Below are 26,347 nucleotides of genomic sequence, written 5' to 3'. Positions count from 1 at the left end.
AAGCAACATAAGGTAAACTTCCCAGTGGCGTACAAAACATTAAGGAAGGACGTACATTGAGGCAGGACATTGTGTTCTTTGGTTGTTCACGTACGCCATTTGGCCACCGGACTAAGACAAAATAACAAATTTCCATTTCCAAATTTTTCCAGAAGAAAATAAAAACCTAGACAAAGTGTCTGTGGTGTGCTCACATTCAAAGGCCAATTGAAAAATCAAATCAAATCAAATCATATTTTTAATTAAATAATAATAAAACTCAAATTAAGTTATTTCATTTTTAACAACAGTACAGTGGTGTCTTGAGAGCCCAAACTTGAGATGTGAGCACTGTAGCAGAGAATGGCAGGCAGTAAATTCAAATCACTCTATAACAAGCAGTAGTTTGACAGATAGTGAACAAAAAAAGCCAAAAATATTGTAGCTGGTGAATAAAGTCTACAAAAAAGAAACTGAGTTACATGTGTATTTAAAAGAACGTTTTTAGCTTTGCCTTAAGAAAGTCTGTTAGCTGACAGCTAACAAGCTAACAGACGCCATTGGCATGATGCAAGCAGATAGCGTCATTATTTGCGATTTTAACACATTTAGACAAATAATACAACAATATTCACAGGAATATATTCTTAATGCTCTATGAAAAATGACTCACAGGATCTGAGTTTGAAGTAGGCCTACTACATTTCTTCTTTGTTTCTGTCTACGGCGTGGCCGTAAACTATCACCACTGTATTTAAATGCTAATTAACTTCAAATATTGCAGGAAACTATCTAGCAAGTGTTTTTTTTTTCTCCTTGACAGGCGCTATTTGTGACCCCTGCATGATCTGCGACGCACTTGCGCGTAATATCGGCCATCTTGGATTGCTAACTACGGCAACTACACTAGAACAAATTACTGCCTGCGCGACATTGCGCGTTCGTTTAATGATATATGGGGGGAAAATATTAGATTTTTGATGAATTTTAAAATCACTTAGTAACTAGTGATCCTGTACATTTTAAAGATGAACATTTTACTTTTGACACCATTAAATTTCCAGTCAGTCTGCATTGTTATACTTTACAGTAGGTCTGCGGTGTGTGATTAAATGACCCCTACCGCCTCACCCAGTCTCAACTCCTATGCTATAGATGTTGTCTCTTTCAGTTCATCTACACAATATAAAATAGAACTACTCAAAGCCACTCAATAAAACAGGTGTTCATGGAGGGGGAAAAACTCCACTTTGGTCATGTCCTCGTCCTTCGTGAGCTCTGCACACCGGCTGCGGCCATTTCGTGATTCGAACTGAAGCGAACAGGTTAGAAGAGGTGCCGCGACTCTAGCTGCTAGCTGTTAGCTGCTAACTGCTAAACACTGTCCTCTGTTGGTCAACATGAAGTAATGCAATTTGTTACAAAACTCGACCTGGTTAGAAGTCATTAAAATAAATGTATTTAAAATGTTGGATGTTTTTAAAACATGACAATTAATTCTATAGTATTTACATTTTAAACGAATAACATATTCAGAAGCCATTAAAATAAATGTCTTTAAAATGTTGGATGTTTTTAGAACATGACAATTAATTCTATTGTATTTACATTTTAAACGAATAACATAATCAGTGGAACGCTTTATTTTCCATGAGCTCAGCTCTAAAGTGTGTAGTAAAAATAATTATGTGTGTTATCATATAAAAGTGACGTGGGTAGTGTACGCCAACGCCAAAGTATTCATTATTAAAAAGACAATTGAGGTCTGTTTACAGCTCACCAAGTGACTTAATTTGTTTTGAAGCATGTCTGGAGACATTTCCATTAACAGTTTTTCCACAAGAAAATAAACCATTTAAAGTAGACTGTTGGCAAACAGCCAACAACAGCCAAAACCACCCAAGAATAGCTACGAAAAAAAAGCATTGGATTATTCTGAAGTGGCCTTCTATGAGCTCGGACCTAAATCTCATTGAATATGTGTGGAAGGAGCTGAAACATGCTGAATGGAGAAGACCTGATAGACAGGTGCATAGCCTAAGTTTCATTGACGATTACAAAAATTGTTTGATTGCAGTAATTGTCTCAAAAACCTGTGCAACAAAATATTAAATTGTGGTACTGTCATTTTTGTCCAGGGCTGTTCTATTATTGTTATTATTATTATTATTTTAAGACGTCTATTGAACAACAATTCAGAAGTCATAATATTGTTTTATTTTCAATATTTATCAAAAAATTTAATCTATTGTTACTTTTGTAAGTTTCAAGTGATTTCAGTGACCGTTGTGGGATTTTCTTTCATTAACAGAGAGGTACCAACAAATTTGCCCACGATATTTAAAGGCAAGATGTAACTTTCAGATTTTTTCAGATTCATATTTTTATAAGTGTTCCTTTTCCCGATGTCATTTTACAAAAGGACAAAAAAAAAAAAAAAAAACTCAATACACTCCATTTTTTGGCACAAAGTAGAAATTTAATTTAGAAAATCAAGAAATCCCTCAACATTGGTTCTACAGCAGAGCAAATCTTTAGTGTGCAGTAACAGGAACGAGTTCACGCAAAAACAACTTTGAGATAAATAAAAAAAAAGAGAGAAGTAAACATCAGTCAGCTTCAGAGTAAAAATGTCAGGTCGGGTGTCATGTTGAGCACAGTGGTTATCAATGGGAGACGTATTTGACGTCGTGGTATGTTTTGTCAGTGTCGCTACCTTCAGGAGTGCATGAGCTTTCACAAAAGCCGTTAACAAGTGCTATTATTAATACCTATTGGACTCGCTTTAAAACCACAAATTCATAGATTCTTTTCATTATGTTACGCAAGTGAACATATCACGGCACACGCCCGCGCTCATATCTGTTAAAATAAATAACAACAAACCAAGCCAAAATATCTTTAGGTGTATCGAAAAAAAAAAAACTAACAGCTTTACAAAAGCAATAAGGAGGAGGAGTGAGTAGCTTCTACTTGGCGCCGGGTGGCATGTAGTAGGGGTGAAACGATCTTTCTTGGGCGTAGCCCTGCAGCGCGGTGTGCGTGTGCATCAGCAACTTCGGGAAACGGGAGGTGAAGTAGCGCACGAAGCCATCGGGCAGCTCGCCCAGGCTGTGCTGCACTTCGGGCGGCAGCTGGTGGTAATGAGCCTTCTGCAAAAACAAAACAAACAAATAAATAAATAAACAAAAATTGCCCGTTAGGAGGACGCGAGCATCGAGAGGATTTACGGGGAAAAGAAGCGAGCGGGTTGACCTTATTCCTCATGGCCCTCAGGAGGTCTCGCACCGAGCTGCCTTTGTACGTCCTGAAACGCCTCAAGTCTGAAGAGGGAAATGAAGAACAAATATATTTTCTTTGTATGGTTTACCCATGTGTCAAACAACCGCATTATAGCGCCAACTACTGCCGAGGACCACTGATTCACTGTCAAATATGTTTTTGTGGCCTTGATTATCAGCGGCGGGTCATTTTCGCTTCCACTGCACATGGATGTGCATCCTTACCCATCTGCAGGAGCGAGGAGATGTGCAGCCTCCAGTTAGTCCGGACCACCCCTCGGTGCTCGCTCTCGAGGTTCACCACAATCTCACTATCGGATGGCTCGTTCTCAATGCGGTCGCTTACGTCCTGTGTGGAAAAGACACACATGTAGCAACAGCGTAAAAAAAAAAAAAAAAAAAAAAAAGTAAATGTATTGAGAAAATGACATTTAAAAATTTGGTTCCAGGTGTACGGAAGAGGATGAGGGCCAGTGAAGAGAGAGAAAAAAAAAGAAAGAAAAAAAAAAGTTTGGCAGGATTCTCACTTTAAAGTCAAAATTCTGAGAATAAAGTAAGAATTCTCACTTTAAAGTCATAATTCTGCCATTAAAGTGGGAATAGTTGCCAAACTTTTTTCTTCTTCCTTCACTGGCCCAAATCCTCTTCCGTACAGATGACATTCTGATTTTGTTAGCAGTTTCTCATTTTAAGTTCTTGTGTGAGGATATAAATTGCAGCCAATACAAGCAGAGATTTTTCAAGTCAACCTGAAATTGCTTTCAAATGCTCACTGCAAGCACACGGTAGATTTCCTCCAAACTGGGCTGGACATGAATACTAGGGGTAGGAATCTTTTACTGTCCCACGGTTCGATTCCATTCCGATTTTTTGGGCCTGCGATTCGATTCAGAATCGATTTTCGATTCGACAACCATTTTTGATTCAATATGATTTGATTGACTATAATTTATATAATAAACAATCAATTATTTAGCTTGTTTCCCCGAACATAGCTAGCTGAAGGCTAATGCACAATGGAAAGTGTCATTGACTTGCTAACGCTAATTAGCGCGCTAGTCACAGCACTTTTATCACAGCTATTCTTACAAAACGTTTCAGGAATGCATACAGAGAAGCATCTTAACATTACTCACCGGCATATGCTCTTGCTACGCTGCAAAAAAAAAAAAAACTTTTATTGGCGTAATTTGATTGTGACTTTTTCCTTCTACTTTCTAATGTGGCTACAACTTATCAGTGTATCAGAGCGCGTGGAACCACACTGCCCCTAAGTGGCCAAATCGTGTACAACATGAACGGCGCACCCAATAAAAGGCACACACAAACAAGGGCAAGACACTATAAAAAATATATTTAAATAAAATCGATTTTGGGACATTTAAAATCTATTCTGAATCTTTCTAAATGAGAATCGCGATTCTTTTGAGAATCATCAACTTTGGCAGACCCTTAGACTTTGTGGCAATCATGTGACTGCCTGGCTGGAGCTGACTACATGCTCACTGTACCGCTAAATAGTAAACATGAAACTATAAAATAACCAATTGATTGGCTGTGGACAGTCCATAAAGTGACTTACACATATTTTGCAAAACTGTCTGGAGAAATTCCCTTGAGCACACATTTCCATACAAAAACAAAAACCCTGTTGCCAGTTTCCGAATGCTGTCACTTTTCAGACATGAGTCAACACGGCTGCGCGGAGTGTTTGGCAAATTCCAAACAAGAACAAGTGACTAAAGCATGAGTACGTGCGGCAACTGACTTGGAAGAAGAGCAGCTGCTTCTCGGGGCTCCAGAAGTACGGATGCTTGAGCACGCGGGCGGACGAGGGACGAGACTCCGCCTCGGCGCTGATCATCTGCTTGATCAGGTCCTCGGCCACAACGTCTTCTGATGAGGCAAGACATTGCTGGAGATTAGACGCAAAGTGACCACGATAGGGTTCAAATATATTTCTAAACACAGGCTATGATGGCTTAGTACTCAACATTTTGGCAATAGGGTCAAACAATAACCATAAATTCTAAATGTAAAATTTCACATTGCAGTGGAAGAATACATGCACAGTGAGGTAATAATAATGGACAATTTTAGATAATTTTTTTTAGAAAAAAGCAGACATGCACACGCCATCCATCCTCACCGTGTATAGTGTCCATGAATTGTGAGAGCGAATAATCCCCAAACAGGATGTTCATTTGCCGCATCAGAGTCTCGCCAAACGGGTGCTTACCCCCACTGACCACGTAGTAGAACACGCAGCCGGCCGAGAAAATGTCCACGGCAGCGGTCTGAAGACAAGTGAGAGCGCTGAGCCGGCCGAAGAAAAGGAAACATGCGAGACTCACCGGTTTGCTGCCAGAGACGTTCTCCAGAAGCTCGGGAGCGATCCAGCCTTCGGTGCCGAGGATGCCCGAGCGCAACGAGAAGCTTTGGCGACCGTCCTGGATCTTTTTGCACAGCCCAAAGTCAGAAATGAGAGCTCGGACCTTACCCAGTGCGCAGGGAAAGGAGAGCAGGATGTTTCGAGGCTTCAGGTCCCGATGGACTGGATGAGAGATGAAGATAGGCAGAAAAGGGGGAAAAAAAACACTTGAGGCCATTTATTGTTTTGTTAACTTCATATTAAGTGTGTGTTTGCCTTAAGGCTACTGGACGGAGAAAATTGAATTTTCAATTACTACTGCCACCTGTGGCCGAAAAATAAAACTACATTTTCCCTTCTTCACATACACAATGCTCACATGACAAATTATGTCTGAAAACTATCAGCCAGAGGCTTGCAGGAGTACCCATTGTGAACAGCTAAGGTGTTAACCCAATAATTAGAAGATGTCATCAATGGTCAAATAAAAATATTTTGGGTTAAGTTGTTACAGAGAGCAGCTTTAAATGGTAATCGCTAGCACGCTAATACTAAACGGGATTGCTAAGTGTTTAGCATATGCTAATTTTGTCGGTGTTTAAAATGCTCATGCGCATAAGATAATAATTGGTAGTTAAATCCACTCATTTAGATGTAATGATTACGATGTATGTGTAAACGAAACGGTGGTTAGCGTTTGTTTACCTTAAATGGCAATCGCGAGTGCGCTAATGCTAATCGCGATTGCTAACCGTTTAGCATAGGCTAATTCTGTTACTGTTCAAACATTAGACAATGAATCAATTCAACTCACATTCAACCTTAGTGGGTTCACAAAAAATATATTAATTTAAAAAAAGAGGAGTTGGGGGTGCGATTATTCAATGAAATATTCGATAGGATAATGTGTGTGTGTGTGTGTGTGTGTGTGTGTGTGTGTGTGTGTGTGTGTGTGTGTGTGTGTGTGTGTGTGTCACAAACCTATATTGAGTGAGTGTAGGTGCGAGAGGCCACACATGGTCTGCTCCAACAACGTTACTGGACTCAGGTCGGGAAAATTCGATGGATCCTCCACATACTGAAGACAATAACATCAAAAAGATACATTTCAGTTATATTGGACAATTTCCTAACGTGACAGATAGTAATAGTCACGGTCGGGCAAACAAACGGACCTGCTGCAAAGTGGCGGCGCACAGCTCGATGGCGATGTACGTGAAGAGGTTGTCCCTTTCCGTGCAGAAGTACCTAATGACGTTGGGATGCATGTCCGACTGTCGCAGGAGCTGCACTTCACGCTCCGCCACCTCAAAACACTCGGGGAGGATTCGCTTCACCGCGGCACGGCGGCTGTCGAAGTTGCCCCTGCGTCGCCGACAACACAAAGGCGAGATTATTCATCACTCGGTGGGCGTGCGCGGCGACTTCCACGCATACCTGAAGACGAATGTTCCCGAGCTGCCGCGCCCAAGGACCTCGGATGTGTTGAAGGAGATCTTACCCAAGCGCAACTCGTTGCTGGTTTCTGCCGAGAGAAACGAGCGCCAATAAATCAAACTCATCTGAAGAAAACAACACACGTTTGGGTTGCTACCTGTGGCGGGTTGTTGGCCTGCCGCGTTGTTGCCGTCCGTACTTGAGGCTGTACTGCTGTCATGGGAAGACGTTAAAAGAATGTCTGCCGGTGCATGCTGGGAGTCTGGACAGGCAAAGAAGTGAAGAAGCAGCCTATGTTTTATTCACAAAGTGGTCAAATTCTGTTCAGCACGCCGCGGTACACTTTAAAATCCCATCTGGATGGTCATTTGAAGTGATGTAAATGTGATCCTTTAAGAAAATCTAGGGCGTAACCCAATCAATTGGCCAAGATGGCCGCCACCCCGGGCGGGCGGGGGTTCGAGAATCCTGGCCGTTCCTAATCAATTGGCCAAGATGGCCGCCTCCCTGGGCAGGCAAGGGGGTCGAGAATCCTGGCCGTTCCTAATCAATTGGCCAAGATGGCCGCCGCCCTGGGCGGACAGGGGGTCGAAAATCCTGGCCGTTCCTAATCAATTGGCCAAGATGGCCGCCGCCCTGGGCAGGCAAGGGGGTCGAGAATCCTGGCCGTTCCTAATCAATTGGCCAAGATGGCCGCCGCCCTGGGCGGACAGGGGGTCGAAAATCCTGGCCGTTCCTAATCAATTGGCCAAGATGGCCGCCGCCCTGGGCAGGCAAGGGGGTCGAGAATCCTGGCCGTTCCTAATCAATTGGCCAAGATGGCCGCCGCCCTGGGCAGGCAAGGGGGTCGAGAATCCTGGCCGTTCCTAATCAATTGGCCAAGATGGCCGCCGCCCTGGGCGGACAGGGGGTCGAAAATCCTGGCCGTTCCTAATCAATTGGCCAAGATGGCCGCCGCCCTGGGCAGGCAAGGGGGTCGAGAATCCTGGCCGTTCCTAATCAATTGGCCAAGATGGCCGCCGCCCTGGGCGGACAGGGGGTCGAAAATCCTGGCCGTTCCTAATCAATTGGCCAAGATGGCCGCCGCCCTGGGTGGACAGGGGGTCGAAAATCCTGGCCGTTCCTAATCAATTGGCCAAGATGGCCGCCGCCCTGGGCAGGCAAGGGGGTCGAGAATCCTGGCCGTTCCTAATCAATTGGCCAAGATGGCCGCCTCCCTGGGCAGGCAAGGGGGTCGAGAATCCTGGCCGTTCCTAATCAATTGGCCAAGATGGCCGCCTCCCTGGGCAGGCAAGGGGGTCGAGAATCCTGGCCGTTCCTAATCAATTGGCCAAGATGGCCGCCGCCCTGGGCAGGCAAGGGGGTCGAGAATCCTGGCCGTTCCTAATCAATTGGCCAAGATGGCCGCCGCCCTGGGCGGGCAGGGGGTCGAAAATCCTGGGTGTACCTAATCATTTGGCCAAGATCGCCGCTGCATAGCATAGCATAGCATAGCATAGCATAGCATAATATAATATAATATTTGTATTTTGCATTATATGAAGAATACACAAGATCAATTTCCCCTCATTTACCACTTGAGTCATTCGTGTTGGTGGAAAGTGTAGATTCGGAAGAATCGAGGGTCGGTGTCGGCGTGTTGGTCTGTGTGCGCTGGACACAAGATTCAAATGCCTCCTCTAGTTGCTGCTGCAGAGCTTTAAGTTTCTTGGATGCTCGCTGGAAAGAAACATACAGATACACAAACTCACGTTAGAGATATCCTATAAGGTCAATGTTTTGAATTGTGTTGACTCACATTATATGTGAAGGCAAACGCCAGCCATCCTCCCAGCAGGACGGTCACCACAGCCAGAGCCAGGCAGTCCTGCGTCATGTAGACGGGACGCACCGCCACCGACTTCCGGGACCCTCCCGATTCTCTCCCGTCGCCACCTCCGTCGTCATCTTTGCTGCGGCCGACTGACCAGAACTGAAGGATTGGAGAAAGATGAAGAGGGAGATGGACGGTCTTGAGAAAGTAGATGAATGGCCTCGGGTGAGGATGACTCACGTGGTACTGGTCGGGGCTGGAGGTGCGCGACGATGGCGAGGTAGCGGGTCGGGGAGGGATGACGGCTTCGCCGGAGCGCGGCAGGCCGACCTGGGATTCCCTTAACATGGTGGTGTGCGCTACTGGCGGGAGTTCGTGGTGGCCTGCAGCACATTTGATATTTGGAAGAAAACACTTCATTTGGATCGATTTATATTTACTGTATATATATATATATTATCTACAATATTTAGTGTCTGGATAAGTTCATTGCTCAAGAAGTGCAGTCCATATGTTTACATATCAGTGTTTTGTGAGGCATGAAAAGTGCCACAGATTTGTTTGTATTATTGCTGTAATCCGATTTATGACTGACAATTTTGATTTGTTGTCATAACAAGTCAAAGTGTTTATCAAGTTAGCAACTCTTAATTGAAGTAGATAAATTCATGTCGTTGGTATTAATTCATGATTTATTTGCCTTTATTTTGGCATACGACCAAAACATTTATCTATAATAAATATGACAGTTTATTGTAATACCAATTAATTTAGTGCTTATGTTTGTCAAAAAAAAATGCACGAGAACCTTGAAAAATAATCGCATAATACATCTTAATCGCAATATTTTTGGGAGGGATAAAATTTAACTTTCAAAATTATTCGGCCCTGATGTAGACACAATTTAAGAGAGTTACAAAAAACGGTCTACTTATTATATTATAGAGATTATTTTAGCAACAACTATCCTGTGAGGCAACCTGTAAATGTAATTATCGGAGTGATTATATGTCAGTAGGAGAGATAAAATGATGTCACTTCAAGATTATCGGTATCAGGAAATTACTCATACTAATGAAAAAAAAAATAAAAAAAATCTAATTTTGATTATAAACAGTGAGGATGAATATTTACTTGTAATGACTAAGACGGTGATACGCTGTTAATTATGCAATCAGTGTAAACACTGGTCAAGCAGGTTTTTTGACTGAAACCGTTTTTGGTCAATGATTTGGACAAATTAGTAAACATGACAAAATTCAATCAAAAAAAGTTACATTTTCTATTACAATATTCACAAGGTTCAATCTCCTAAACTCAAGATGACCATAATCAAGCTTTTAAATGATGCCAACATTATTAGATGTTGTCCAGTTCGTTACCATTCTCGCTTGAGAATCCAGATTGAGCTTTGTCTGCTATTGTTTTATTGAGCCGCACGCCAGGACTAAGTGGACACAGATTTGGGTTGTGTTTTCCCAATGGAGAGTCACTTGAGCAGAATTAAGTCTGCAACGCTAACAACACGTTACCGGTATACTAAATACGGACGGGATTACCGATAATTACTAAGCAATTTCTTCACTCATCTTTATTCCAATTATTTTCATTACTTTTATGTAATTTCTTCCTCAATTAACTCTTTGACTGCCAGACGTTTTCAGAAAAGGGATGCCGTGGGTGCCAGCCGATTTTAAGCATTTTGACTGATCTTTCAAGGTCCATAGAAAATTATGTGTTTGGACTATGGAAACACACATACTGCCAAAACAAGATTGGACTCTCATCTTCCATCAGAAAAAAAAAAAGTTTGTTTCTACCTTATTCCGTTTTTGAGTAATCAACAATAGAAAATGGTTCGTTTCACCTGTTTTGAAAAAAAACGTCTTTTAACGTCTTTGGCACTCCTCCATAGGATTTTACGAAACGTTATTTAACGTTTTTGGCAGTCAAAGAGTTAAGTGAAAGTAAAACTCCACCTTCATCACGCCCGGTCCAGTCCAGTTCAGTGTAAGAGTATATGGCTCGTACCTATGAACAACCAGTGATTTTTCAGGCTGTTGGTGCTCCCAGGAGGATAGCGCACGTCGGTGGACGGCAAGATCTCGCACTCCCCTCGCCCGCTGACCGTCACACCGGCCGTCTCCGGACCTTCAATCCGGCCCAGGGTCAGCCCCCGAGGCTGCCGTGGAAACAAGGGCTCGCCGTTGAATCAGCTCAGCATAGCATGTGATATCATATTACTGTTGTTGCGCGAGGCCCGGGAGCATCGCCACCAAAACTTGGCTGGGACGCGGATGGAAAATACATTTGTAACTCAACTCACCACTAAGGAGAATCCGTGGTGAACGAGGGAAGAGGAAGCATAGAGGTGGGAGTCCAGTTTTCCCACGTAGAGCGTGGGCCTTAAAGGGCAAGAGAAGACAAGTAAATTTGTATAGGTTTTTTTTTTTAAAGAAATGTTGAATTTACAATTGTTGCTTTGTGGTAATACTTGTGAGTCCCTGAAAATTTAATTTTTTTAATTTGAAGTCATGCATTGTATTTTTATTAACTCTTTGACTGCCAAAAACGTTAAATAACGTTTAGTAAAATCCTATGGAGGAGTGCCAAAGACGTTAAAAGACGTTTTTTTAAAACAGAGGTGAAACTAACCATTGTCTATTGTTGATTACTAAAAAACGGAATAAGGTAGAAACAAACTTTTTTTTCTGATGAAAGATGAGAGTACAATCTTTCATTTGGTAGTATGTGTGTTTCCATAGTCCAAACACATAATTTTCTGTGGACCTTGAAAGATCAGTCAAAAATGCTTAAATCGGCTGGCACCCACGGCATCCCTTTTCTGAAAATGTCTGGCAGTCAAAGAGTTAATTCATATATTTTTTTTCAGTTTCCGCCTCCTTTTCAAACCTAGTTGTGGAAATGCTGGAAGCTCTTAAAGGGATATTTGACTCATGGAGCCATTTTCAACAGCTAGTGAGTAACTGATTGGAGGGTACTGCATCCCTAGGTGGCGCTATTGAGTGATTTTTTTTAATTTTTTTTTATTAGCATTTTTCCATTGGATATCATTAATTCCAGTTTTCCATGTAAATGAATGGAGGGTACTGCATGCATAGGTGGCGCTATTGAGTGATTTTTGCATTGGATAAAATTAGTTCCACTTTTCCATCTAAATGAATTGAGGATACTTTCAGATAACACTTTTCATAAGCAATCAGCTTAGCATTCACCTATTAGCACTCAGCTTTCAGCATTCCCATGAAATTTCTGCACAAATTGCACATAGTCAATTTTTTTATAGTAAACTTTGCATGGGAATTTTTGCTTGGACATATAAGATAAGATAAGATCCACTGATTGTCACACCCATCTAAGTGGGGCGAATGCAGTTTGTTAGGCCTCTGGTGGATCAAGTAAAAATCAAACAACCAAGTCAATCACTTCCTTATATGCCTTGTTCTTAAAAACCTGTGTTCATTGTGAGCCTCCAGGAGGCCCTAACACCGCAAAAAGTCGCTTGATTTGTTGCCAGTCGCTTGTTTTGAAATCATTAAATGTAGCAATAATGTTCCTAACGTGTTAGCACAGAGAAGCCACTCGCTTTGTTGCAAGCCTGACCTGCGACTTGCCGTTTGTTGTCATGGTTACAGCAGACCAAACAAAAATGTCCTACGCCGCCAAAATGGAGTGATTTGAACCAGGGTGACACAAGTTGCTATTAAAGGTGCCGAATAATACAAAATTACTGAGCTTCAACTGAATTTGTATAACAAAGATTGTACTGCAGGATGTTTTAATCAAACCTGCAATTTTAACAAATGTCTTCTTGCGATTCCGGTAAATTCCCAGATGTTCCTAAATGTTGCCAAACATTTCTCCACCTTTTAAATTGCCCTAACAAGAACCATAATAAAAGCTTTGTCATGTGCGAGATGAACGGGTTATGTGATGACTATTACTACTAATTAGTGATGGGAAAATGAAGCTTCATGAAGCACTTGCGATGTTTTATGGCACTCTTGGTTTAAAGATGCAGTGGAAATGTAATAAAAAAAAATTATGTTGATCTTTTATTTACTTTTTGATGTATCTTTTTTTTAATGTATCTTTATCTTTAAATCAAAAGCCCCATCTAAAGGAGAAAAAAAATATTGCAAGTGCTTCATGAAGCCTCATTTTCCCATCACTACTACTAATTGCTATCACAACACTTACAAGTCTGTCTATTTCACTCATATATATTATTATGTGTGCACGTGCGACTCTTACACAAGTTGCGTTTGTGCGCTGGCTTGCTCCTTCACAAACTGATAGCTCCACTTCAGAGTGGAATGGACATTGGTCTGCCCGCCGGCGACGGAGGAGGAGAAGGTGAGGAAGCGCAACGTCTCGACAGCCAGCGACAGGTGGGGCGTGTGTCTGAGCGAGTCGCCCGAGTACAGATAGACGCCCACCACGGGCGAGCCGTAGTCCTGACTCCATAGCACGTCACCTTGAGGGACGACAAAAGTTGGGATCTCGCTTAGGCTGAGGTGGTCCTAAAAATCTGTTTTCTAAATGGAAGTCCTTACCTGACTCTCTGTCAACGGTAACCACAAGGCCGTCGCCACTGGACACAAGATGAGCCATCCCTGGAGGGGAAACACATACTTTTATAATGTTGTTTATGTTGTTTTTTATTGATTTCTAAGCATGGTTGCCCAGTGTACTGATACTTAACCCTGGAGAACCCAAGAACCCTTTTCTTCTTTGGAAAATTATGAATTATACATTAAATGACTGCTATAAGTTCACTGAACACCAAAATATATGTTCTTTCAATTTTAACCTTTTTTTTAAACTAGCTCAGAGTTGCTAATTTATCAAAATATATATATATATAAAACATACTCCTAGGCATTCTGCAACATGATATGAAATAGATTAACAAAAAAAAACACAATTTTACCATCTGATGGTTTGCTGAGAAGATGGTTTTGTTTGGATTGATTTCCAGCTCAACAAAACAGCATGTTGCCAGCCATCTTGTCACCACCACTCTGGCTCATGTAAGTGCAATATTTATCCACTAGATGGCCCCATGCAGGGGTCAAAAGTGGCACTCTGGGTTTTTGAAGTTAAATTTGTAAAAAAAAAAAAAAGGTCTTTGTTATTTGAGTAGCAGAATTTATAGGGGCCAAAATTGACCCCGTGGGTTCTCCAGGGTTAAAAAAAAAAAAGTTGAAGCGTGAACATTTACTGTAGTTGAGTTTCTCATCATAAGGCAAAGCGGAGTAGTCGTTATAAGTAGCATTCCATCGCAGCTCCTGCTTCTTTATATCGAACATGGTGACCATGTACTCTGCGGAACGAAAACAAATCACCGTAATGGGGATGAATACGTGGTCAAAGTGTGCGACCGTGTAAGTGTGTGTTTCACCTGTGCGTCCAATGTAGAGCAGAGGAGCGTTGGCGCACATGTAATTGGACGAGGACGTGGTTAGACTGGTTTGCTTGGCTCCCGTTTCAGGATCAACGACAAGCCACACATCCTGCTTTTTGCCTGTAAAAAAAAGATATTCTTTTGTAACTCCGTTCATCAGTGCCACGGGTAACCTCTGACCATACACTCTGCAAACAGTTGGGTCAAAAATAACCCAATCAATGGTTAAAAATGGACGGATCCTTTACTTGGGTCAATTTGACCCAACTTTCTGGGTTGTTTTATACCAAATGGCCTGAAATTGGGCCGTTTGGTATAAAACAACCCAGAAAGTTTGGCCAGATCATTTACATTCTGGGTTGTTTTATACCAAATTACCCCATTTTTTTGTTTTTGGTGGAACAACCCAGAAAGTTGGGTCAGATCCTTTACTTGGGTCAATTTGACCCAACAATGGGTGGGGCGGAAAAAAAATCGGGCCGTTTTGTATAAAACAACCCAGGAAGTTGGGCTAGATCCTCTACTTGGGTCAATTTGATCCAACACTGGGTACAAAATTGGTCCATTTTGTATAAAACAACCCAGGAAGTTGGGCCAGATCCTCTACTTGGGTCAATTTGACCCAACTTTTAGTCAAAAATTGGGTAATTTTATATAAAACAACCCAGAATGTTATGTCAGATTGTCTACTTGGGTCACTTTGAACCAACGTGCTGGGTTCTTCCGCCCCCCAAAAATAAATAATAATAATTAATTTTGAATAAAACAACCCAGAAAGTAGGGTCAGATCTTCTACTTGGGTCAGTTTGACCCAATGTTGGGTTAAAAAAATAAATTAAAAAAAATTGGGCAATTTTGTATAAAACAACACAGAAAGTTGGGTCAGATCTTCTACTTGGGTCAGTTTGACCCAATGTTGGGTTAAAAAAAATAATGAAAAAATTGGGCCATTTTGTATAAAACAACACAGAAAGTTGGGTCAGATCATCTACTCGGGTAAATTTGACAAAACGTTCTGGGTTGTTCCGCAAAATAAAATAAAATAAAACTAAATAAAACAAAAAGTTTAATGTATAAAAGAACACCGAAATGTGGGTCAAACTGACGCAAGTAGAGGATCGGTCCATTTTTTATCCATAATTGGGTTCCTTTTGATCCAAGTGTTTTTTAGAGTGTATGTGGTAGATTTAGGGGTGCATGCAAAAGTGTTGGCCTCACCTGTATAGAGGACGCCATCGGAGCTCCTGCAGGGAGCCGACTGAACCAGCTCTGGAATGGTGAAAGGAAGTTTCTGGACAACAAATCACCAAGATGACATTAAGAATTGAACGCCAAAAATATTGCAGCACTTCATTCCTCACCATCAGGCCTTCTTTGTGCTTGCCACCGAGGATGTATAAGCTGCCGTCGTTGGGGTCCGGGAGAAAACTGGGCCTGAGAAAACACATTATGACAAGTGTCTTATGTACATGAGTGTGTGTGTGTGTGTGTGTGTGTGTGTGTTACTCACTCAGTGATGTTGATGGGCACTTGTATAACAGGGTCTGGCAATTAAAAAAAAAAAAGAGGCATATTTATAAGAAAACGGTTACAAACATGGCATAAAAAAACACTCCCTGTCATACAAACCTTCTCTGAGGGTCCACTTTATGTCTCCTGTCTGTTTGGAGACAGCATGCAGGCTTCCGTCCAGCGTGGAGATGAACAGAAGGGATTCCGGGAGGGTGACAGCCTTGACCCCCGCCACCTGACGGCAATAAAAAACACACGAGTGGGAGTGTGGTGGTGTCAGGTCCTCCAGTGTTTCTACTCCCTTAAAACATTCTGAGTTCCTCATTTAGCAGGATATCCTGACAAACATCTCTCCGTGAGGGTGTATTCAACCCTCCCATGTTTGCTTACAACCGGGTCACAAGAGTCCTCTTCACAATTGAGCAGTAGAAGGACCATGCGATTACCTGTACTTTTTTGCAAGGTCTTTTTCCCCATATCTTTTTTTTTTGCATGCGTGTAAGAACATGGTGTTCTTTTTTCGCTCGTCATAGAGAAGATAGATTAAACACACACACACACACACACAAATACAGTCAGCTCTGAATTCCAGCTTTTACTTCATGGTATTTTGCATCTCGATGTGTTAAACGACTCAGGACAGATCACCTTTTGTTTGAACCCACACACTTTTCAAGTGAGCAAAAGTAATGGAAAACATCACTAATGGGTGCTTTTTAGATTGAGTGCCTAAAACATGAGATGAGCTGGATTTTAGCTTTAGCTACCTGTGAAAACTGAATTTGCTAAACAAACATGAAGACCTGAGAAAAGTAAATAGTTTTGAAGCTCAGAGAAGAAGCCAAATTGATCAAATTGCACAAACTTTGGGCATAGCCAATACAAAAATTTGGAATGGGATATCCTGAAAGAGAACACAAGTGGGTGCTGAAGTCAATCACCAGACTTAGCCCAACAGAACATGCATTTTACCTCCCAAACAGGAGACTGAAGGGAGAACCCCCCAGAAACAAACAAGAACTGAATGAGGCTGCAGTAAAAGCCTGGAAAAGTATTTCAAATGAAGAATGCAGCATTCTGGTGGTCAATGGGTCGCAGGCTTGATGAAGTTATTGCAAATAAGGGTTACAGCACCAAATATTAAAAGGTTATTCACTTTAATTAAGTTATCTGTAGCAATACTTTTGCTCACTTGAAAAATGTGTGGGTTCAAACAAAAGGTGCTCTATCCTGAGTTGTTTAACACATCCAGATGCAAATACCATGAAATAAAAACTGGAATTGTGAACATTTGTCTCATATTCATTTTGTATTTGAAAGCCAAATGTCTTTAGTACACAACAAAGAAATTGACCTTGCCGTTCCAATACTTTTGCGGGAGACTGTGAGTGAACTTGCAAATAGAGAAACGCTCATTTGCTTACTGTTTACTGTTATTGATGTATGCACAACTCCAAGTTATAAGAAATCCTATATGATGTCCAATACCCCACATGATGTAACTTTTAAGACAAGAAAGCCCACTTGTAACGCCTCCCTCACCGTTACTAGTAAAACACAAACGACATGAGTGACAACCACATCAAAAAATGTACAAATGAAAAGTTCACCTGTGATATTTTGACTTCCCACGAGAGAAGCAGAAGGCACAACAGCAGGCACCCCAAAGCCCCCATGACATGACAGCCACCTCCACCTCGAGGCTACGAACTGAACTCAAAAGCAAAGGTCGAATTGCCCCTTGAAACCTCAGTGCGGGGTTCACACGTCCGTGTCGTTTCAAAGCGTCCGTATAACATCACAGGAGGCGGGCATGGTGGGGTTTTTAAGATAACGCTATCATTTTTCAACTCATTATAACCGCAACGCAACGGTAAATACGCATTTCCGTGTTTGGGACGACTGAGTGACGTCACAAAATTACAAGTGGGAGGGAACATTTTTCGTGTTGAGTGACAGGTGCTCACGGCCAATGGGAGAAGCGATAAGGCGCAGGATGGGCGGGGTTTTGGGAAGAGTCTGGAACACGTGGAAAAAGACAGCACGACAGTTGACAGCGTCATCGTGCGCCGTTTTGTGCAATAGAAAGTGGTCGATGCGCTCATTCTTCACTTTATGACGCTCCATTGACCCACGCGCAGGATTTCACAACAATTTGGCACACTATTTGAAGGGTTACTTAAGCTTGATACAAAAAGGTTGCATTTATGACAGACCTGTTAAAAACGGCGTATTGTTGTGTTACAGTGGAAAAGTGGAAAAAACTGACAAGAAAGTTCAGTTCTTTCAATCAAGGTATCCAAAATTCTAATTGTTGCAATCTTATTTTTTTATTAACCTGCAAAATAAGTCCTTGTCTCATATCTTTCCAACTTATAATTTATCAACAAACCCACCAAAGTGCTTTAACATGGGCAAACGAAGTGTAGCAGAGTAGCTTTGAAATGAGTTAGCCGTATTCATTCCCAACTGAGACAAAAATACAAAAATAATACTGGCAGGCACTTGTTGTCTCATGAGGTATTTGCTCAAACACAGCATTGCAGACGTGGTCTTGAAAGGCTTTTTTTTCTTTCTTTTTTTTGGTGCTACTGGTGATGGAGGACGCTGTCAGGTTTGGGGTAGCCAAACAGCTCAAAGTCTGGTTGGTAAAGCTTGTACAGCTCTGTCCTCATTGAAACCGGAATCTGGGCGAACCAGTCCCTTTCCCAGCTGGCTGCGGTTCGGTTTCTCGCCCCCGAGGGGAACCGCAGCAGATGATCCACTTGCAAAAGCTTCAGAAGGTGCTCGGCGTCCGTCTCCAGCGTTTCCAGTCGCCCGATGAAGTCGTATTTCACCTGGCACGGATGGCAGAGACGGTAAACCTAAAATCCATAAATACACATGTGGGGAAATTGTCACGTTCAGCACATTAGTGATTTATTTCATTGACGCTACTGAACATAGAATATTCGATTTCGAATCGTTACTGCCACCTGCTGACAGAAAAATAAAACTGCGCATACCGTTCTTCACATACACACCACGCACATTACGTCATATCCGCAGACAGGGCGCGGGAAATTCGAACCAGAATCCAGTCTGAAAACTATTGGCCGGAGTATCCATTGTGAACAGCTAAGGTGTTAATCTACTAATTAGACGGCATTTCAGTCATAAAAGGTCAAATAAAAAGCTTATTGTAAAGTTAGTTTTGGGAAAAAAGTTCCATATTGCAACTTTAAGTAGGTGAAATTTGGAAGTGACAAAAATGTTTTTTAATGTTCAAAATGTAAGTGTAGGCTACTATTCGCGGGGAATAGGGACAACACCGGCTCGCAAACAGTGAAAAACTGCAGTTGTTAATGTTCAAACTGTGCCTTACGGCTAAAATGCCTAATGCTAAAGTGGCTAACAACAAAAATGTCATTTTTTTGCTAACTACACTACTGTATTTGAATGTTGGTCATTATGGTTAACTTGGAGAGCTGCAGTAAAAAAAATAAAAAATTCAGAACCACTGCTCTTGAACAACGAACGCAATTATAGGAAACATTTGACGAACGAGACATATGAGACCGACCCCGAAGCCTATAAAGTTTTCCAATGTTGTATGGCAATCAAAACTAAGCATTGTTATCTTTGCTTTATTATATATGGCTATTAAATCTACAACCTTATTTGCTTTGTGATGTATAGTTGGCTGCAATGTCCCAAATGTGCCATTCTTGAAGCTAAACTGCATAAAAAGGTGCATTTATTTGAAATACTGCACCTGCCAAAATAGACTTCACATTAGCACACTGTACACTTTATGGCAGTAATATAAAGTAGTAGAGCGGAAACACATGCATGAGGTCACTGGTACACTCGTCTGGTTATTTACTCATGATCAAGCAGTGGTGGGAAGTAATGTACTGTGCACATACTTCTTTACTGTTCTCAAGTTCAGGTATATGTTATGCACATTACTTGAGTATTCATTTGTTTTGACAACTTTTTACTTTCACAGTTGTGCCTTTTTTCCACATTTTTGGCATCAATTCAGTGGACGGTGTTCATGCCTTGGCCACCAGGAGGCAGTATAACACAGACACGAAGAAGAGTTTCTCAACTGGCTCGTCAGTTTTAACAAAAGATCGCGATTGTATGTCTACGAGAGCTGCATTGTTTTTCTTGAAACATATGTTAAGTAAAGAGTTGTAACTGCCACACATTTATCCTGTTTACATATTAAACTTTACTTTATGAAGGCAAAGTTGTGTTGTTTAAAATACACTCTATGTGATTCTACTGTACTTGTTTTATGTTTAGCTTGTCAGTTCAAATGTTAGCAAAGCTATGGGTATACATTTTGATAGCATAACAGTTTGAGTTAGCGTTAGCTTTAAAAAAAATTTAAAAAAAAAAACTCCATGCGACGTAATGTGATTTTTGTTCTTCAGTCTTTTTTTTTTAAGACAAGTAGCCATACTTCTACTTAATTATAGAGTGTAAGTACTTTTGTCATTGCACACAAGGAGGCTTTAGCTCCACTCAAATGTAACGTAATATGTTATGTACTGTATTACCTGGCGCCAGTGTTCATTGAAGACGCTCTCCTTTTCCGTCTCCGCATCCAGCAGGTACGAGATGAACTGCTGGAAGGTGGGTTTGATCCCGGCCGCAAACGCCTCAGCCGCCGTTTCCGGCAAACTCCCTGATAGGTTGCCGTAGCGACGCAGGATGACCGAGCCAAACTGGCGGTAGAAGTCCTCGTTGGGCCTGAATGTCACGATACAAACAAAGAAGGTTGTGAATGACTCGGTCACGCATCCTGGCATGGCTCTGGTCGACTCGTCACACCTTCCGAACTTGTTTCTGAAGGCCGAGATGAGGCGGACAAAGGGGTCCCGTACGAACAGGAACTTGGTGTAGTGTTGGAGCTTGAGCGCCATCAGGTGGCGGGACAGAGAGCCATAATGGCGCCAAAACCTGGTGTGGACACATACGTAAAAAATGGTTAGCATTTTTTACACCAGTATGAGTACTCAGCTCTTGAGTAGTCCTAATCAGAATTCAATTCTTTGTTTAGATTAGTCGGGGCACATACAAAGTACTATTATTATTATTAAGTATTTTGGGGCTGACTTCCCTTTTAAAAATAATCCCTTCAAAATTCTGAAATAAAAAGTAGTAGAGGAATACTGGGGTACAAGCTCTAAATCCACATTTTGAAGCCAAAAAAGGAAGAAAAAAGGCCCAAATGTGACATGAGAGGAGTCAGATAAGAGACAGGTCACGCAAACACGGAGAGCTGCTGACACCAACTCGCAAAGAAAGATCCGCCTGTGCTGCTTGCTCTTTACACTCTCTCCTTCCAGCTCAGTAAATAACTCATTTTTGGCCCACGGAGGTTGGCAAAACATGTCCTCTAAATCTTATAGTGGAAGCTTCACACGCACGCCGCACAGAGGAAAATTTTGTATCACGTCAGGGGAGTACTGGGGACGTACATTCACTTTTCACTCCCACGTCGAACTGAAGACAGAGCGGAGATTAGGAGTTACAACATTTCCAACAAGTCAGAACAAGTCAGTGATTTTTCTATGGAGTTTGTTTTGTATTTTAGTATACAACGTCAGAAAGTAAAGAAACGTAAAGTACAAAAATGTCAAGTTAAAGTCATTACGGTACGGAAGCGTATTGCATTCACTAGAAATAAATATCTTGTTTTTCTGAGGGGGGTTTTTTTGGGGGGGGGGGGTCTTTGTTTTTGTTTTATTTATTCATTTATTTTTTTGTATTTTTTCTGTTTTATTGAATAGTGTTTTTCCAGTTTTCTTCTGAGTAATTATATTTGTTTTTTTCCCAGATTTTTTTACCCTGTTTTTCTGAATAATAAATTTCTGTTTCCTTTAAATAAAAAATAAAAAAGATTTTCTGAATATTTTTTTATACATTTTATGTTTTTCAGAATATTTCCCCCTGTTTTTCAGCATTTTTTATGACAGAAAAAATTAAGTCAGAAAAACAGGAGCTTTTTTTCCCCCCCAAGTGAATGCAATACGCTTCCTGCTCTCCAAAATGGCAGCCTCTGACTTCATGTCATGTCCTTCCCTAAACATCAAGGATTGTTGGTCTAGCTAGGAGTATGATTATTGCTATTGAGTGCGAGAGGTCCCGGGTTCAAATCCTGAACAAGCCCTTGAATGCAAATATTTGCTTTGTTAAAGGCACGTGACTCATTGAGAATTGAAAAGCTACCAACACATAATGGGTTTTAAGACTTCCACATAAATATATACTTAATTTATTCATTTTCATTTAACCACAAAAACATGTCCTGATTGTCACGTAAGAAGCCGATTTCAACAAGGCGAAGAACAGATCAAAATTAGGGAGATAGACTCTCTACATTTTGCTTTCTTGTCACGGGTATGATATGATATGAATATGATAGAGCTAATATAGCTATGCCAGCACCTAGAAGATTTTTGGTCTGTTTTGAAGGACAGCCGGCAGGAAACTGTACATGTACTTCACATCAGGCTCTTTGTTGGGCAGCTAAGAGGTCCTCAGGAAGATTTTTTGGGCTTGGGTGAAAATGACATGGATTTGTTTTTACATACCCCTCCTTTAAGAAAAAATGTAAAACAATACATAAACTAATAATACAAATGCACAATACTGTCTTAACATGTGTCATACTTGGCAAAGGTGAGATGAAGCGAGGAATTGTGTACGAGGTCCGGGGGAACCGACTCTGGGTCAGTGTAAGGCTTTCCTGAGACAGGCGAGACCAGAGACTGAGACAGGACCACCATCACCCTCTTCCAGTTGGTGCACGCCACCTGAACACACACGGGAACGTCATGGTTAGTAGTTTGTTGTTTTTGCACATCATGATATTCTCTACCTTGGGAACGTAGCAGTAGATGATCTGATGCGTGTCATCGACTATCAGGTGGTCCAATTCCCTGTTCGGAATCTGCTCGAATGCACGTGTCCGTCCTGGAAAGTCCATCCCGGAACACGCATCCATGATCCTCCGCTTCCTCGCCATCTGCTCTCCACTTCCATCCCGGCTCTCGTCCCTTTCCTCCTCCTCCACGGCGTCCTCTCGTCCCAGCTGTGCTCGCTCTCTCCCCTCCGCGCTTTTGTTCGTCCCCGTCGGAGGCCACGTCGTGCTGGATGGTCCCGCGAAGGATGCCGGGAGCGAGCGGCCCGTTGAGGGTTGAGGGCAACGCTCGTGTTTGCCGTCCCGCAGAGGGTAAAGGTTGAAGCCGCCGACGTCGTCCCAGTAGGCGATGATGAGCAGGATGACGAACAGAGAGCCCAGGATGAACGCCACGCGCAGGCCGCGCCACGTTCCCATGGTTAAAGTGCAGAAGCTCCCGGGGGGGGGGGGGGGGGGGGTGCGACCGAGATTGGTGCAGAAAAGAGGAAGAGGTTATCTGAGCTCCATGGCGCAGGACGTCTATCGCGGAAGGGGACACTTCCTGCTCAGCAACTGCAGCTGAAACAGGCAGGAAATGTGATTCAGACTTTACAATATAATCACAGTCAAACTGATAGAGTCCAAGTGTTGAATGAGGTCACAGCAGTTTCAGTGAAACAATTGAGTCGTCTTTTTATATCCTAAATATGGATCAGGACTGGGCCGGCCTAAGAATAGCAAACATCTGCGTACGACTGACACCCAGTGAAATGCATTAGAAAAGCAAAACAAACCAAAAATAAATTCTTCAAAAAACACCGATAAACATTCAATCTGCATTTTTTACAGAAAAAAAAAGGGGTGGGGGGGGGGGGGACCAAAACAAAAAATATATAGCTACATTTTTATTTTTTAATTGAAAATAACCTGTGCATCCACGGCTGCCAAACCACCAGGACGTGTAAACAAATCAAATTTTTCCAAAATAACAAACTTAACTTAACTACATCATGCCCACAAATGCACATGATAAAATTAACCTACAACTGTTGCTTTCTGTAGACATAAAAGGCAGGATCATAGCAAAATGTCACGCTAGAATTTCAACTAAAAGTAGGCTGTGCTGAAGTACTTCCTGTTTCATTCTTCTTTCACGTTTACACAGTTTCAATCTAAATAAGTGTGTTACCGTCTAGTGGTCAATAGTGGAATTACACCCAAATATAAACAAGTTTGATGAAAAGAGTTTAAAAATCCGCAAAATAGCAGGACTGAAAACCTAGAACACGCGATGGAGGGGTTTACTTGAATTCTGAATAAAATTAATTAAGGGTTTAGAATCCACCCCCCTTTTTGCATAATGTCAAAATGTCCTCATGTCTAAGGATCAGTATACAAGGATGTTAAAGTAGGACACCGTCTGCTCTCATGTAATCCAGAAAATTCTCCCCGTGCTCTCTTCACAACCAATTTCTAACATCTGTCACTGCAATCTCCATTTTGAAGCGTGTGATTTCATTCAAATCTTGATATTTGGATTATTTGGGTTATTTTGGCACATTTGTCTCACAGCTCTCTGGTCCGGGTTTCGAATCTCATCTGAACTTTGTGAATGTGAGAGTGAATGCTTTGAGAGGCCACAAGTCCAGCATCGGTCGTACATGCGCACCAAAATATTGTGCCAGATGAAACGAGTGTCCCCTGCAAAAATGAAGGACAAAATGTGCTCGCCTAATCCACCCGCCCGTCTGCAGTGCATCAAAACAAAGAGTGATTAAAACACAATGCAGGGACAGTGTTAGATAATTGCACAACGCTCTACACTGGTGAGGTCTTTTTGTCCTTTTTTTTTTTTTTTCGTAGGGAGGGTGGAAGTGTCCCCGAGGGGCTGTGGGAAGTACACTGGCCCTACTGTGGGCCCTCGGCTGTCACGGGGATGCGAACAAACGGAGGTGAGGGGGCGGAGTCAGTCTAGACCAGCGTTTCACAACCTCTGTTGAGCCAAGGCACATATTTTACATTAGGAAAATCTCACGGAACACCGCCGGACAAAAACAGAGGGGAAGCGTCAGTAAAACAGGCCAAAATCTTTTTGTCAAAGAGGATATAAAAAATGGAGAGAAAAATCACGGCCTAATGTCCAGTTAGTGGTATTTAACTTTTGAATTCAATATATTTCCATTCAATTTTTAACACTTTTTTAACACTTATTTAGGCGCTTTAAAAAAATTTTTTTTTTATTAATCTCTTACGGGCAATACATTCCCAATCAATCATTGCTACAGTTCAGTTATATTAACTTTTAATTACAATGCATTTGCATGTAAGCTTTGCAAATTGTTTAGTACCGTTTGTTTTTTTTACTTATATTTAAATGCTGTGTTAATTTTATAGTGGCTTACAAAAAAATACATATACATTTTAAGAATAAAACTTTTAACATTGACCATAATGCCGGTTCTTGAAAAGCTACAGGTTGTTTTTTTTTCTTAGGTTGTGCTTGGTGTAAAAAAAAGTTTCAGAAGCACTAGTGTATAAGATTTATTTATTTATTTTTATACGTGGAAGCAAGAAAAAACATCTGCCGGTGGAACGCCTGGTTTTGCTGGTAAAATAAGCAAAGAGGCAGAGAGAACCCATGCAAGCAAGCCTGCTACTGAAGGAGGGAAATTGTTGTTTTTGTTCCCCTCGCTTGTGGTTTCTTTCCACTTCCAAACACTCCACGTTGACTTGATGCTTCTATTTGAAGAACATCCACTAAGTGTCACATTGCACAAACACACGCATCGTGACTGGCCACAATATCCCGAACGTTGTGATCAATTGAAGGATATCTTGTTATTGTAATTTAGCCCTCAGAAAGGCTGCTTTCCCCTCTTGTTTTCCACGCTTACTTAAAGCCTATAAACGTGCTACAATGTGGCTTTTCATGCGTAAAAACACTTTCACGCTCTTCTTCCATCACATCCAGCAGCAGCCGCCGAGGAAAAAAGCCCAACTCCCCCCGCGAATCCTTTCATCCAGCTCCCATTGAGGGAAGGAAGAAAGCCCGCTTCTGTTCCCTTCACTCCCTTCACACCGGGAGCATCGCGGCGGCTGTTAAATCTCGTATAACCTTTACGGATATCAATTCAATAGATAACTAAAATCACCGAAGGAACCGTCGTTGTGATTTTAGGACTTACCCGGCAGATGAGCTCCATGGTGGCCGGTCGCTCCGGTCTACTGACAGCAGTGTGTGGCCGTTCTTCAGCCCGGTGAGGAGAGCGGCCAGGCGGGAAGCTTTGTGGGGAGGGCTCGAGGTTCGGACTTGAGGCGGCGTGAGCGCCACAAGAAAGTGGGGCACATCTCGCGAGATTTGGCCCGTGAACGTGCGCACACGCAAGCGAAACCACGCGTATTAATATGACAGTACAGTACATAATGTACCGTGTAATTTATATACATACACGTATTGTGTTTAAATGTATTTTTTCCAAGCTGTAACATCAAATATTCCAATATTGTTGTTCAGCTCACTAAAAGTGAGATAAAATGGCAACCAAAGAAGTACACAATTCTGTGTATCGTGACAGTACAGTTAAGTTAGTCAGACCGTAACACTAATATAATCCCATTAATATATATA

General features: G+C 41.8%; 2 protein-coding genes and 1 long non-coding RNA gene across 8 annotated transcripts in view; all 3 read right to left on the bottom strand.

Moving 5' to 3' along the window:
- Positions 1-983, bottom strand: part of LOC144055198 (uncharacterized) — an 84,455-nt gene extending 83,472 nt beyond the window's left edge. For both annotated transcript variants that reach the window (XR_013294786.1, XR_013294787.1), the window contains exon 1: positions 653-983. This is a non-coding gene — a long non-coding RNA (uncharacterized LOC144055198). The remainder of the gene's footprint in view (positions 1-652) is intronic.
- A 1,453-nt stretch (positions 984-2,436) lies between these two features.
- ern2 (endoplasmic reticulum to nucleus signaling 2) lies at positions 2,437-17,997 on the bottom strand. Of its 3 annotated transcripts, XM_077572086.1 has the most exons (24): positions 17,432-17,997; positions 15,939-16,056; positions 15,820-15,853; positions 15,671-15,743; positions 15,528-15,600; positions 14,307-14,429; positions 14,127-14,228; positions 13,459-13,518; positions 13,157-13,379; positions 11,208-11,286; positions 10,913-11,063; positions 9,122-9,264; positions 8,867-9,040; positions 8,643-8,787; positions 7,226-7,330; positions 7,069-7,156; positions 6,807-6,996; positions 6,613-6,709; positions 5,615-5,814; positions 5,410-5,557; positions 5,029-5,156; positions 3,486-3,609; positions 3,235-3,302; positions 2,437-3,131 (listed from the first exon to the last, which is right to left on the bottom strand). In XM_077572086.1, the coding sequence occupies exons 1-24, from the start codon at positions 17,495-17,497 to the stop codon at positions 2,949-2,951; spliced, it is 2,895 nt and encodes a 964-aa protein (XP_077428212.1). In that variant the 5' UTR covers positions 17,498-17,997; the 3' UTR covers positions 2,437-2,948. The 3 variants fall into 3 exon arrangements, 2 of the variants coding, with proteins under 2 accessions (XP_077428212.1, XP_077428211.1); XM_077572085.1 differs by having other exon boundaries at positions 5,410-5,814; XR_013294933.1 differs by lacking the exon at positions 2,437-3,131 and adding an exon at positions 4,397-4,416 and having other exon boundaries at positions 3,271-3,302; positions 5,410-5,814.
- A 135-nt stretch (positions 17,998-18,132) lies between these two features.
- On the bottom strand, positions 18,133-26,048 carry LOC144055782 (carbohydrate sulfotransferase 12-like). Of its 3 annotated transcripts, none has more exons than XM_077572091.1 (6): positions 25,905-26,048; positions 22,699-23,298; positions 22,491-22,633; positions 20,646-20,774; positions 20,372-20,564; positions 18,133-18,685 (listed from the first exon to the last, which is right to left on the bottom strand). In XM_077572091.1, exons 2-6 carry the CDS (start codon positions 23,155-23,157, stop codon positions 18,410-18,412), a joined length of 1,200 nt encoding a protein of 399 aa, XP_077428217.1. In that variant the 5' UTR covers positions 23,158-23,298; positions 25,905-26,048; the 3' UTR covers positions 18,133-18,409. The 3 variants fall into 3 exon arrangements, with proteins under 3 accessions (XP_077428217.1, XP_077428219.1, XP_077428218.1); XM_077572093.1 differs by having other exon boundaries at positions 18,133-18,658; XM_077572092.1 differs by lacking the exon at positions 25,905-26,048 and adding an exon at positions 23,647-24,855.
- Between the last annotated feature and the right edge of the window lie 299 nt (positions 26,049-26,347).

Source organism: Vanacampus margaritifer, chromosome 7 (genome assembly GCF_051991255.1).
Source record: "Vanacampus margaritifer isolate UIUO_Vmar chromosome 7, RoL_Vmar_1.0, whole genome shotgun sequence".
Classification (NCBI taxonomy): domain Eukaryota; kingdom Metazoa; phylum Chordata; class Actinopteri; order Syngnathiformes; family Syngnathidae; genus Vanacampus; species Vanacampus margaritifer.
The sequence above is the reverse complement of the archived record's forward strand: the minus strand, read 5'-3'. Positions and strand labels throughout refer to the sequence as shown.